Genomic DNA, 12,518 nt, shown 5'->3' with positions numbered 1-12,518 from the left:
TCATGTGGGGGCATAGCCACGGTAGCCAAAATAATGGCCAAAATAATAGCCTTCACAGCATTTTTATACATGACCCTAAGCATGATGGGATATTCATTGCTTGATTAACTCAGGAACCACGCCTGTGTGGAACTGCATGCTTTCAATATACTTTGTATCCCTCATTTACTCAAGTGTTTCCATTACTTTGGCAGTAACCTGTATATCTGAATCAGTGTTCTGGCATGCTGTAGCTGTATGACACAAAAAGGAGGCTACAAATAAAGTATTGTCATCACCATCATCATCATTTGTTTATGGGAGTAGATCTCATTGATGACATTCTCCCCTCTCTAGAGAGTACCCAGCTAGAGGACCCCCGGGCGGAGTGGAGGAAGGAGCAGGAGAGGATGTTGAAGGAGTACCTGACAGTAGCCCAGGATGCCCTGGTCACCCAGAAAGAGCTGTACCAGGTGAAATGGATGAGTGAATGCATGGATGGATATATGGATGGATTGATGGGTAAATAAAATAATGACTGAATGGGTGGGTGGATGATGAGTGAATGGATGAACAAAGGACCTCATGAATGAATGAACGAACAAGACTTATTTCCGCTGTGATCTTCGATACCAGGTCAAAGAGCAGCGGCTGGCCTTGGCCCTGGATCAGTACACACGCCTCAACGACGCATACAAGGACAAGTCCAGCTCACGCACCAGCCGTGAGTAGTGAACCTGAACCGAACCTAGTTCGAAACCCATTGTCACACACAAGCGCGTCTGTCCTTCACACACTAACGGTCCAGGCGGCTCTCTCTCCTCCAGTGTTCTCGGGGTCTTCGTCCAGCACTAAGTATGACCCTGACATCCTCAAGGCTGAGATCTCCACCACCAAAGTCAGGGTAAGACGCATGTCTCTCTTTCTCTCTCTCGCTCGCACTCACACCTCTTCCTAACTAGTGTCTTCTTATTTATTTTTTGTTTTGTTGTATTTTACAACCTTTTTCTCCACAATTTCGATCTTGTCTCATCGCTGCAACTCCCCAACGGGCTCAGGAGGCGAAGGTTGAGTCATGCGTCCCCCAAAACATTACCCACCAAACCTTGCTTCTTAACACCCGCCCGCTTAACCAGGAAGCTAGCTGCACCAATGTGTCGGAGGAAACACCGTTCAACTGAAGTCAGCCTGCAGGCGCCCGGCCCGCCACAAGGAGTTGCTAGGGCGAGATGAGCCAAGTAAAGCCCCTCTGGCCAAACCCTTCTCTAACCCGGACAACACTGGGCCAATTGTGCGTCGCCCTATTGGACTCCCGATCATATGACACAGCCTGGGATCGAACCCGGGTTTGTAGTGATGCAGTGCCTTAGAACACAGCGCTACTATGGAGGGCAACTAGTGTCTTCTTGACTGTCTGCGTTTATGTCGTTCTCAATCTTCATTCTTTTTCTCCCTCTACCTCTTTCTCGTACTCTCTCTCTCTTTCTCTTTCTCTCTCTCGCTTTCTTTCTCTCTCAATTCAAAGGGGCTTTATTGGCATGGGAAACATATGTTTACATTGCCAAAGCAAGTGAAATAAACAAGAATAAACAAGAACAAAACACACCTCTCTTCTCAATGAAAGTGCATTCCTCTGTGTCTCTGTTAATATGTGTCTGTACTCTGGTTTTAACATTTGTATTTTTCCGCTACTGTAGGTGAATAAGCTGAAGAGAGAGCTCTCCCAGATGAAACAGGAGCTCATCTACAAAGAACAAGGCTTTGAAACCTTGCAGCAGTAAGTCCCCTTTTCACATTGATTACACCTGTCTGTCACACGTCTGTCTATTAAACACACGCACACATACAGCTGTGTATTGTGTGTTGTGATTTTACAACTTTAGTGTTTTGTGTCTGTTGGACTTGGTAGTGCCTGGGGGTGATCGTAGAACAGGTTGATTACATTATTCTGGTGCAGGAGCACTAAACTACAAAAATCGCCATGAATCATATTCCACATAATAATTCACTATTCCTGTTGCTATAGGGTTATTTTCCTGCTGTAGCAAACTGGCTCAAATTAAGATCCGACATCTGTAGGAACCTCTACAATCTACTAATGGGAATTCACGTTTGTAGGGAGAGAGATAATGACCATGAGATAGGAGGTAAAGAGAGAGAGGGAGAGAATGAAGGGGGGAAGGGGGGTTGATAGAAGGAGAGACAGAATGAAAGAGGAAGAAGGAGAATGGGGGATTGGGAGATGTAGGGAGAGAGAAAGAGAGGGGTTTTGTTGCTCACATGGCACGCTCTGGATTAAGCCCTGTCCAAAGCAGCCACTTTTTATTACAATAATTGAAACAATGAAGCATTGTCGTTCACCCTCCACACACACTCCATCCGCTCAGGAGGCACACACAATAAAGGAAAAGAGTGAAAAGGGGGCAGGAACACACACACACACACACACAAACTGCACGTTAGGAAGGTCAGAAATCATGCATGGCAGCTTAACTAAGGCTGCTTGTTATGTCATTTTCTCATACTACGCTATTAGACAAACACTCAGCACACATCGCTCAACAAAGAGCTAGCTCGTGTGTAAGTGGAAATGCATGTAGACGTACGTATATATCTGAACTTTAACACCCATATAGACATCGATGTGTTCACATTCAAATTGATCTATCCAGAATCCAGATCATTGGAGATTCTGATATTTATGAACAAAACTTTTCTTTCTTTGGACTCAGTGTGTTCTTCTCTCTTTGGTGTTGTGTCAAAAATAAAAAATAAATGTGTGTGTGCGCTCCCTTCTGCAGGATCGACCAAAAACTGTGTGGCGAGCAGAGTGGATACCGTCTGAAGGAGGCCAAGGCCATCGTGACGGAGCTCAAGTCTCTCCGCAGGGCCATCAGCTCTGGAGAGAAGGAGAAACAGGACCTCATGCAGGTACGTGTGTGTGTGGGAAATATTTTGGTCTGTGTGTGGGTTCCTATATCTGCTTTTTGAGAGCTCCTGGCAAGTTCATGTTCATTAGGAACCCAACAGAAGGAAACAGACTGAAACAGGAAGGGACTGGCTGAACTTATCCGATTTAGAAATGCTAATTTTCGTTTTTCCGTTTTGGTGTGGTGTGCCTTTCAACCCTGAACTTCCCTCTAGACCCACCCCACCCCTAGAGTCTAGACCCACCCCATGTTCTCCTCTCTCCCATAGTCTCTGGCTAAGCTAAAGGAGAGGTTCCACACGGAACACAACATGGGCCGTTCGGAACCAGACCTCCGGAACCCAGTGGGCTCCAGACAGACGCTAGAAGCCGGCTCCCAGACAGACGTCTCTGGAGAGGTGAGCACCACCTCTCATTCTCTCCTCTCTTTCACTCTCACTTTCTCTCCCCTTATTCTCTCCAACACTCTATCTTGCTCCCACTCTCACTCAACAATTTGTGCCTTCCCTCCCTCCCTCCCCTCTCTCTCTCTTGCTTTCTCTCCTCTCTCTCTCTCTCTCTCTCTCTCTCTTACTTTCTCTCTCCTCTCTCTCTCTCTCTCTCTCTCTCTCACTCTTGCTTTCTCTCCTCTCTCTCTCTCGCTTTCTCTCCTCTCTCTCTCGCTTTCTCTCCCCTCTCTCTCTCTCTCTCTCTCTCTCACTCTTGCTTTCTCTCCCCTCTCTCTCGCTTTCTCTCCTCTCTCTCCCTCTCGCTTTCTCTCCTCTCTCTCTCTCTCTCTCTCTTGCTTTCTCTCCTCTCTCTCTCTCCCCCCTTCTCTCCTATGTCCCTTCTTTGTCTTAATAAAATGCCTGTGTGTTTCTGAGAGGAATGTCCCCGCCCCCCTTCTGTGGGCCTTCCCTAGTGGGACTGGATTCCTCTGTACACACACACACACACACACACACACACACACACACACTGGATTCCTCTGGTTCCTCGGAGCAGATGATAGCTGCTAGGGGCCCGGCTGGGCAGACTGGGCTCAGGGTTAGAGGTAGAGAGGCAAAGCTGCTTACTACACTGGGGCTTTTCTCCCTCCCTACACACACACACACACACAGAGCGAGACATTCACCGATGGAATGCTAAATGGAGGGAGGGCAGAATGAGGGATGGAGAGGTGGAGGTCTCTCTAATGATATTAAACCCAGTCACTTGAACTTCAAGCAGGTACATGTGATGTTTTTGTTCTCTCTGTCTCTCTCTCTCGCTCGCTCTCCCTCCATTTCTCAGGCTGGTTTGAGGAGCAGATCATCCTTGGCTGAGAAGGTTAGACTTAGTCTCCAATATGAAGAGGCCAAAAGAAGGTAATCTCTCTCTCCATCTCTCTCTCTCTGTTTTTTTACTGCAGACATTCCTTATGTGAATATGCATATCACCTGACCACAGAACTGCAACAGTAAACTCAACTCAATAGAGATGGATAGAGGGCGCACTTGACCGAAAGCCTGAAAGCACTTTAACATGGGCCTTAGATCACTTTATCATGGGCCTTAGATCACTTTTAACATGGGCCTTAGATCGCTTTAGCATGAGCCTTAGATCACTTTAGCATGGGCCTTAGATCACTTTAACATGGGCCTTAGATCACTTTAACATGGGCCTTAGATCACTTTTAACGTGGGCCTTAGATCACTTTTAACGTGGGCCTTAGATCACTTTTAACATGGGCCTTAGATCGCTTTAGCATGAGCCTTAGATCACTTTAGCATGGGCCTTAGATCACTTTAACATGGGCCTTAGATCACTTTTAACGTGGGCCTTAGATCACTTTTAACATGGGCCTTAGATCGCTTTAGCATGAGCCTTAGATCACTTTAGCATGGGCCTTAGATCACTTTAACATGGGCCTTAGATCACTTTAACATGGGCCTTAGATCACTTTTAACGTGGGCCTTAGATCACTTTTAACATGGGCCTTAGATCACTTTTAACATGGGCCTTAGATCGCTTTAGCATGAGCCTTAGATCACTTTAGCATGGGCCTTAGATGACTTTAACATGGGCCTTAGATCACGTTAACATGGGCTTTAGATGACTTTAACATGGGCCTTAGATCACTTTAGCATGGGCCTTAGATGACTTTAACATGGGCCTTAGATCACTTTAGCATGGGCCTTAGATTACTTTAACATGGGCCTTAGATCACTTTAGCATGGGCCTTAGATTACTTTAACATGGGCCTTAGATCACTTTAACATGGGCCTTAGATTACTTTAACATGGGCCTTAGATCACTTTAGCATGGGCCTTAGATGACTTTAACATGGGCCTTAGATCACTTTAACATGGGCCTTAGATCACTTTAACATGGGCCAGATATGACTTTAGCATGGGCCTTAGATGACTTTAACATGGGCCTTAGATCACTTTAATACGGGCCTTAGATCACTTTAACATAGGCCTTAGATGACTTAGCATGGGCCTTAGATGACTTTAGCATGGGCCTTAGATGACTTTAACATGGGCCTTAGATGACTTTAACATGGGCCTTAGATCACTAACATGAGCCTTAGATCGCTTTAGCATGGGCCTTAGATCACTTTAGCATGGGCCTTAGATCACTTTAACATGGGCCTTAGATGACTTTAGCGTGGGCCTTAGATGACTTTAGCATGGGCCTTAGATCACGTTAACATGGGCTTTAGATTACTTTAACATGGGCCTGAGATGACTTTAGCATGGGCCTTAGATCACTTTAACATGGGCCTTAGATCACTTTAACATCGGCCTTAGATGACTTGAACATGGGCCTTAGATGACTTTAACATGGGCCTTAGATTACTTTAGCATGGGCCTGAGATCACTTTAGCATGGGCCTTAGATGACTTGAATATGGGCCTTAGATGACTTTAGCATGGGCCTTAGATCACTTTAACATGGGCCTTAGATCACTTTTAACGTGGGCCTTAGATCACTTTTAACATGGGCCTTAGATCGCTTTAGCATGAGCCTTAGATCACTTTAGCATGGGCCTTAGATCACTTTAACATGGGCCTTAGATCACTTTTAACGTGGGCCTTAGATCACTTTTAACATGGGCCTTAGATCACTTTTAACGTGGGCCTTAGATCACTTTTAACATGGGCCTTTGATCGCTTTAGCATGAGCCTTAGATCACTTTAGCATGGGCCTTAGATCACTTTAACATGGGCCTTAGATCACTTTAGCATGGGCCTTAGATGACTTTAACATGGGCCTTAGATCACTTTAACATGGGCCTTAGATCACTTTAACATGGGCCAGATATGACTTTAGCGTGGGCCTGAGATCACTTTAATACGGGCCTTAGATCACTTTAACATAGGCCTTAGATGACTTAGCATGGGCCTTAGATGACTTTAGCATGGGCCTTAGATGACTTTAGCATGGGCCTTAGATGACTTTAACATGGGCCTTAGATGACTTTAACATGGGCCTTAGATGACTTTAACATGGGCCTTAGATCACTAACATGAGCCTTAGATCGCTTTAGCATGGGCCTTAGATGACTTTAGCATGGGCCTTAGATCACTTTAACATGGGCCTTAGATGACTTTAGCATGGGCCTTAGATCACTTTAACATGGGCCATAGATGACTTGAACATGGGCCTTAGATGACTTGAACATGGGCCTTAGATGACTTTAGCATGGGCCATAGATTACTTTAATATGGGCCTTAGATCACTAACATGGGCCTGAGATCACTTTAACATGGGCCTAAGATCACTTTAACATGGGCCTCAGATCACTTTAACATGGGTCTTAGATCACTTCATCATGGGCCTTAAGTCCCATCCGATCTGACTTCAGATCAGAGCAATTAAGGGTCCATGTCCAGCCATTAAATGGTTATGCATTATCAGTCACAGGCGGTGACTTGGACGGCTGTCAGTTTCACACATTAGCGATGTGATCTGGGACCACCGTGGGCAGTTTTAGGCTCAGTGAATAAAAGGCAGGTAAACCCCTCCCCTTATGGACGGTAATCCCCGACATTTGGGCTTTGAAACGTTTTCTAATCCGCCGGTATAGAACAGGTGTTTCTACAGAGAGCTGGCGGTAGAGTGTGGCAGCATGACAACTCCCTTGTTACCCCTCCTCCTTTCGTAGATGTGGGCTTGCTGCTGGCTTTAGACCCCTGAGAGTGTGTGCCAGGAGAAAGGAGTTCAAGACAAGCATTTTCGCTGTATTCCCTTATGAGCGCATGTGTATTTATATAAGGGTTAAAATAGACTACATGGCCAAAAGTATGTGGACACATGCTCGTCAAGAAATCATGGGCATTAATATGGAGTTGGTCCACCCCCCGTTGCTGCTATAACAGCCTCCACTCTTCTGGGAAGGCTTTCCACTAGATGTTGAAACATGATGATCCTATTCATCCCAAAGGTGTTCGATGGGGTTGAGGTCAGGGCTCTGTGCAGGCCAGTCAAGTTGTCTATGGAGATTGCATGGCTGTGTGCTCGATGTATACACCTGTCAGCAACGGGAGTGGCTGAAATAGTCAAATGCACTAATTTGAAGGCGTGTCCACATACTTTTGGTGTATATAGCATCCCTACCCTCTGTTTCTGTTTCTCTCCTTCCTCCCACAGTATGGCCAACGTGCAGGTGGAGCTGGCCAAGCTGGAGAGCGAGGCGTGGCCGGGGGCGGTGGACGTGGAGCGGGAACGTCTCCTCCTGGTCTCGGAGAAGGAGGAGCTTCTCAAGGAGCTGCAGTTCGTATCGCCACGGCGACGCACCCCGCAGGACCTCCAACGTCTGGAGGCCCAGAGGCTGCAGCTGGAGCAGGACCTGCAGGCCGTCAGGAACACCCCCAGCCACGCCCTGGCCCAGAGGTGAGACCCACAATCCCTGGCACCTTCCCTTTAAAAACCTGGTGGTTGCCTCGCCGCTAGTCGTAGCCGTGCAGTTCCAGAAGTTTAGACAGAGGGAAGTCTAAAAAGTCCCCCGGACGTAGGCGATACATGAGGTCGTGTGTATGTAGTGTTTATGTGTGAGTGCCCCATGTGTTCCTCATTGACATCCATCAGATAACAAACAAATTGATTTGCCCGCCCACGCGGTTACGGCCTTTTGTTTTCCTAATGAACGACACAAACGTTCCAAAGGGTAAACATTGTGGGTAAACATTGTAAGGTGCCTTTAATTACTGTTCATTAGCATACCAATTGTTACTCACCCACACACTGAACACACACACACACTGTGTGGTAATTGTCTTGTTTTGGAAGCAGACTGTGCCACTGCAACATCGCGTCACATTAGAAGGCAGAGCGACTGCCGTAATTGGAAACATGGCGCTTGTATGGGTTGTAATTGTAATTACATATTGTCACACACACACACACACACACACACACACACACACACACACACACACACACACACACACACACACACACTACATTTGAAGAAGCCCTATAATTGTGTCTTGAGCTAATTAGGCTCTGTGTAATTGCTCGATAAATGAAGACAGTAATTAAGGTTAGTGTTCTTGAAGCTTAGTTAGCAGAATAGAGGGGATTCCTACCAGAGGGAAGGGGGCATGTTGTCTATTTAGTATTTATTAGATCAAGAAGTCTCATTGAGGTCAGAAGACCACTTTCCCAAAGGAGACCGAGATATGTGTTCTGTCCCAGACATGGATGTGTGTTCTGTAACAGACATGGATATGTGTTCTGTCCCAGACATGGATATGTGTTCTGTCCCAGACATGGATATGTGTTCTGTCCCAGACATAGATATGTGTTCTGTCCCAGACATGGATGTGTGTTCTGTAACAGACATGGATATGTGTTCTGTCCCATACATGGATATGTGTTCTGTCCCAGACATGGATGTGTGTTCTGTCCCAGACATGGATATGTGTTCTGTCCCATACATGGATATGTGTTCTGTCCCAGACATGGATGTGTGTTCTGTAACAGACATGGATATGTGTTCTGTCCCAGACATGGATATGTTTTCTGTCCCAGACATAGATATGTGTTCTGTACCAGACATGGATATGTGTTCTGTCCCAGACATGGATATGTGTTCTGTCCCATACATGGATATGTGTTCTGTACCAGACATAGATATGTGTTCTGTACCAGACATAGATATGTGTTCTGTCCCAGACATAGATATGTGTTCTGTCCCAGACATGGATATGTGTTCTGTACCAGACATAGATATGTGTTCTGTACCAGACATAGATATGTGTTCTGTACCAGACATAGATATGTGTTCTGTCCCAGACATAGATGTGTGTTCTGTCCCAGACATAGATATGTGTTCTGTACCAGACATAGATATGTGTTCTGTACCAAAAATCTTACCTTTTATTTAACTAGGCAAGTCAGTTAAGAACAAATTCTTATTTTCAATGACGGCCAAGGAACAGTGGGTTAACTGCCTGTTCAGGGGCAGAACGACAGATTTGTACCTTGTCAGCTCAGGGGTTTGAACTTGCAACCTTCCCGGTTACTAATCCAACGCTCTAACCACTATGCTACCCTGCCGCCCCAGTAATGACTTGTCTCTCTAGGTTGAAGGTGCAGGAGAGGAGACGAGTCCTGGTGCAGAGACTGGAGGAATCAACCAGACTCACCACACTGCTCCACTCTCAGCTCAAGAGGTGTGTGTGTGTGTGTGTGTCACACTTGTATCCCCATACTCAAATACACTCTTGCTCTAAGGCTGCAGTTACAAAGGCAGCCATATTCTGATCTTTTTTTCACTAATTGGGTTTTGACAAATTATATCAGTTCTGAGAAAGATCTGATTTCAAAAGATCTGATGTGATTGGTCCAAAGACCATTTAGTGGGGAAAAAGATCAGAATTGGGCTGCCTGTCTAAACTCAGCCGAAGTGTTCCTCCGATACACATACATACAGCTACAGTAAATAAAATGTTGCTTTTTGAGGTGCTTGTTCATGGTGCGTGTGGCTGTGTGTTTAATGTGTGTTCTCTCTCTCTCTCTCTCCCTTACAGTTTGTCGGCCAGTACCCTGTCCGTCTCATCAGGCAGCAGCCTGGGTTCTCTGGCCTCTAGCCGTGGCTCCCTCAACACATCCTCCTCCCGCGGCTCCCTCAACTCCCTCTCCTCTGGAGACCTCTACTACACCCCTGCAGAACCCCCCTCTCCCCTGGACCTGGACTACCAGTGTAAACTGGACCTGCTCCTCCAGGAGCCCTTGACCCCCTCTGGGATAACCTACAGGCGGGGAGACCCCCCAGGAACTATCACCACCATCCACGAACACGAGGTGGAGAACCCACACCCACACAACACGTCGCTTCACACACACGCTGTCGGAACCGGTACCACCGACCTGGTCCCATTAGCGCCGCTGGTTGCGGTGTCCTCGAAGCCGGCCGAGCCGTCCAAGTCGGTGACGTCGCTTTCCTCGAGGTCGTCGTTGTCTTCTCTCTCGCCGCCGAGCTCGCCGCTGGTGCTGGAGGGGGTTGGTGCATTCCCGTCGGCGGGCCCACAGGACTTTGGGGACGGCGACATTGGTCTGGTGGTGTCGGACTTTGGCAGTCTCAGCCTGGGATTCTACGACGGCCAGGGGATGGGGATGTTTGAGCCGGAGACGGGGGAGAGGGACAGAGGAGGGGAGGGGGGGAGGGAAGGGAGAGGGGCACTGGCCACCCTCAGAGAGAGTATTACAGGTGAGACGTTTGCTCTGTTCAAATTCTTCCTTTCTTTTTTTTGTGAACAATGTTTTTCACACCTACATCATATCCAACAGTTTAGAGATTTCTGAGGTGGCTACTTTCCGTGTTTCCAGAGAGCTAGGACTGGCTTTATTCATACGGGAAATTCTTCCTTTCTTTCTTCCTCCCTTCATTGGAATTTACCACTGATTAGAAATGCCTTGCGCTGCATGGCGCAACGCTGCCACCTAGCAGCTCAAAATGGAGCTGCACTGAAACAGCACACATTCCCATCGCCAGTCCTCCGGTTCCCCGAACACCACACATTTGTATTGTATCCCCGAACAAATACTCTGCATTCAACTCAAGGGCTTGATGATTAGTTGACAAGTTGAATCAGGTGTGCTTGTCCAGAGTTACAGCTAAAAGGTGTACTGGTGGAGGGACTGGAGGAGTGGAGTTAGGAAACGCTGAATCACTCATGCTGAGTTTATAGGCTCCCATCACATCTATGGCTTACTGGGCAACAGAGCCCATGCACTGTGTCTCATAGATATGCGAAAACACTTAATTTTTTTCCTTTAAAAAAATTGAATGAATGAACCGATGCTCATTGACAACGCTTTTCTCGAGGACTTTGCAAGCAGAGCTGCAGCCACACGCGCATATCAACTCTGGTGTCTTACTTCATGTCTTCGTCTGTGTTGTTGTCAGACGTGGACCTCCAGAGGCCGGGGGAGGACAGGCCCACCTGTGTGTCAGCAGCCGTGTCAGACGAGTCCGTGGCCGGGGACAGTGGGGTGTACGAGGCCTCTAATGTCAAACGGTGGGTCACACTCACTTCCAGCTCTTTTCATTATTTCGATCGATCGCACTCGCTCTCTCTTCAGCACTCTCCATCTCTCCCTTCGCCTGCCTTTCATTTTCAACCTCTGCCCCCCTCGTCCTCAACCTCTTCCCCACCTCTCCTCCCTCTCTCCTTTATCTTGAGGTACTGCTGTTCCAAATAGTGTTGGTCCACTCTAAGGGTCATGATGGATCTTTTAACCTCCTATTCCTCTCCTTTTTCTCCATTTAACTGAATGCCTGCGATGTTTGGTGCAAGATGTGATAAGAAAATCACAAGACCTCAATTAAAACACCAATCTGAAGGCTCCTCAACTCACCAGACACACACACACACACACAATTAGCTTCGTCTCTTTTGTATCACACAGTTGGAGAGAAAGCTAAATCTGATCTTTAATGACTGAATGTAAGGAACCCTGTCTGTTTGTCAAACGAGAGAGATGTTTGAGATGCAGACACAGAGTTCTGTTGCCCAGTTGTGTCTTCCTAATTAGAGTGCATGGGCTCTGTTGCCCAGTTGTCTCCCTAATTAGAGTGCATGGGCTCTGTTGCCCAGTTTGGCTGTTCGTGATTAGAATGGCCTCATTGATGTCTGTTTTTCCACACTAAAAATGCTCCTATGGTTAAACTCTTTCATCTCTTGCCCCCTAAAGGGGTGCTTTGATGCTGATCCCTTCAACCAGTGTGGTGTGGACTGTCTCTCTCAGCTAGCTTTTTCCCTCCTTCCCTCGCTCCCCTTTTCTCTCTTTCTTCTTCTCTGTCACTTGCTCTCTGTCTCTGCTTGCTCTTTTTTTCATACCCTCTTCTCCTCCGGTCCTCCCTTGCTCTCCCCTTGATTTGATTTAATTAGACGATGAGCCAAGGACACCTTTTCCACTCTCTCTCTCGCTCTCTCCTCTGCTCCCTCCTGTCTCTCTCCTGTCTCCTCTTCTCGTCTCTCTCCTGTCTCCTCTTCTCTGCTCCCTCCTGTCTCCTCTTCTCTGCTCCCTCCTGTCTCTCTCCTCTTCTCTGCTCCCTCCTGTCTCTCTCCTCTCCTCTGCTCCCTCCTGTCTCCCTCCTCTTCTCTGCTCCCTCCTGTCTCCCTCCTAATCTCTTC

At 47.2% G+C, this 12,518-nt stretch overlaps 1 protein-coding gene across 2 annotated transcripts in view; it reads left to right on the top strand.

Moving 5' to 3' along the window:
• LOC109900468 (protein WWC2-like) overlaps positions 1-12,518 on the top strand; it is a 54,732-nt gene that overhangs the window by 24,386 nt on the left and 17,828 nt on the right. For both annotated transcript variants that reach the window (XM_031837833.1, XM_031837832.1), the window contains exons 3-13: positions 337-452; positions 616-703; positions 807-883; positions 1,677-1,756; positions 2,781-2,910; positions 3,178-3,306; positions 4,181-4,254; positions 7,525-7,767; positions 9,462-9,551; positions 9,909-10,588; positions 11,288-11,399. In XM_031837833.1, coding sequence (XP_031693693.1) covers positions 337-452; positions 616-703; positions 807-883; positions 1,677-1,756; positions 2,781-2,910; positions 3,178-3,306; positions 4,181-4,254; positions 7,525-7,767; positions 9,462-9,551; positions 9,909-10,588; positions 11,288-11,399 — 1,819 coding nt within the window. The remainder of the gene's footprint in view (positions 1-336; positions 453-615; positions 704-806; positions 884-1,676; positions 1,757-2,780; positions 2,911-3,177; positions 3,307-4,180; positions 4,255-7,524; positions 7,768-9,461; positions 9,552-9,908; positions 10,589-11,287; positions 11,400-12,518) is intronic.

The sequence above is a fragment of the Oncorhynchus kisutch genome, linkage group LG12 (assembly GCF_002021735.2).
Source record: "Oncorhynchus kisutch isolate 150728-3 linkage group LG12, Okis_V2, whole genome shotgun sequence".
Lineage (NCBI taxonomy): Eukaryota > Metazoa > Chordata > Actinopteri > Salmoniformes > Salmonidae > Oncorhynchus > Oncorhynchus kisutch.
This window is presented reverse-complemented; position numbering and strand designations above follow the sequence as displayed.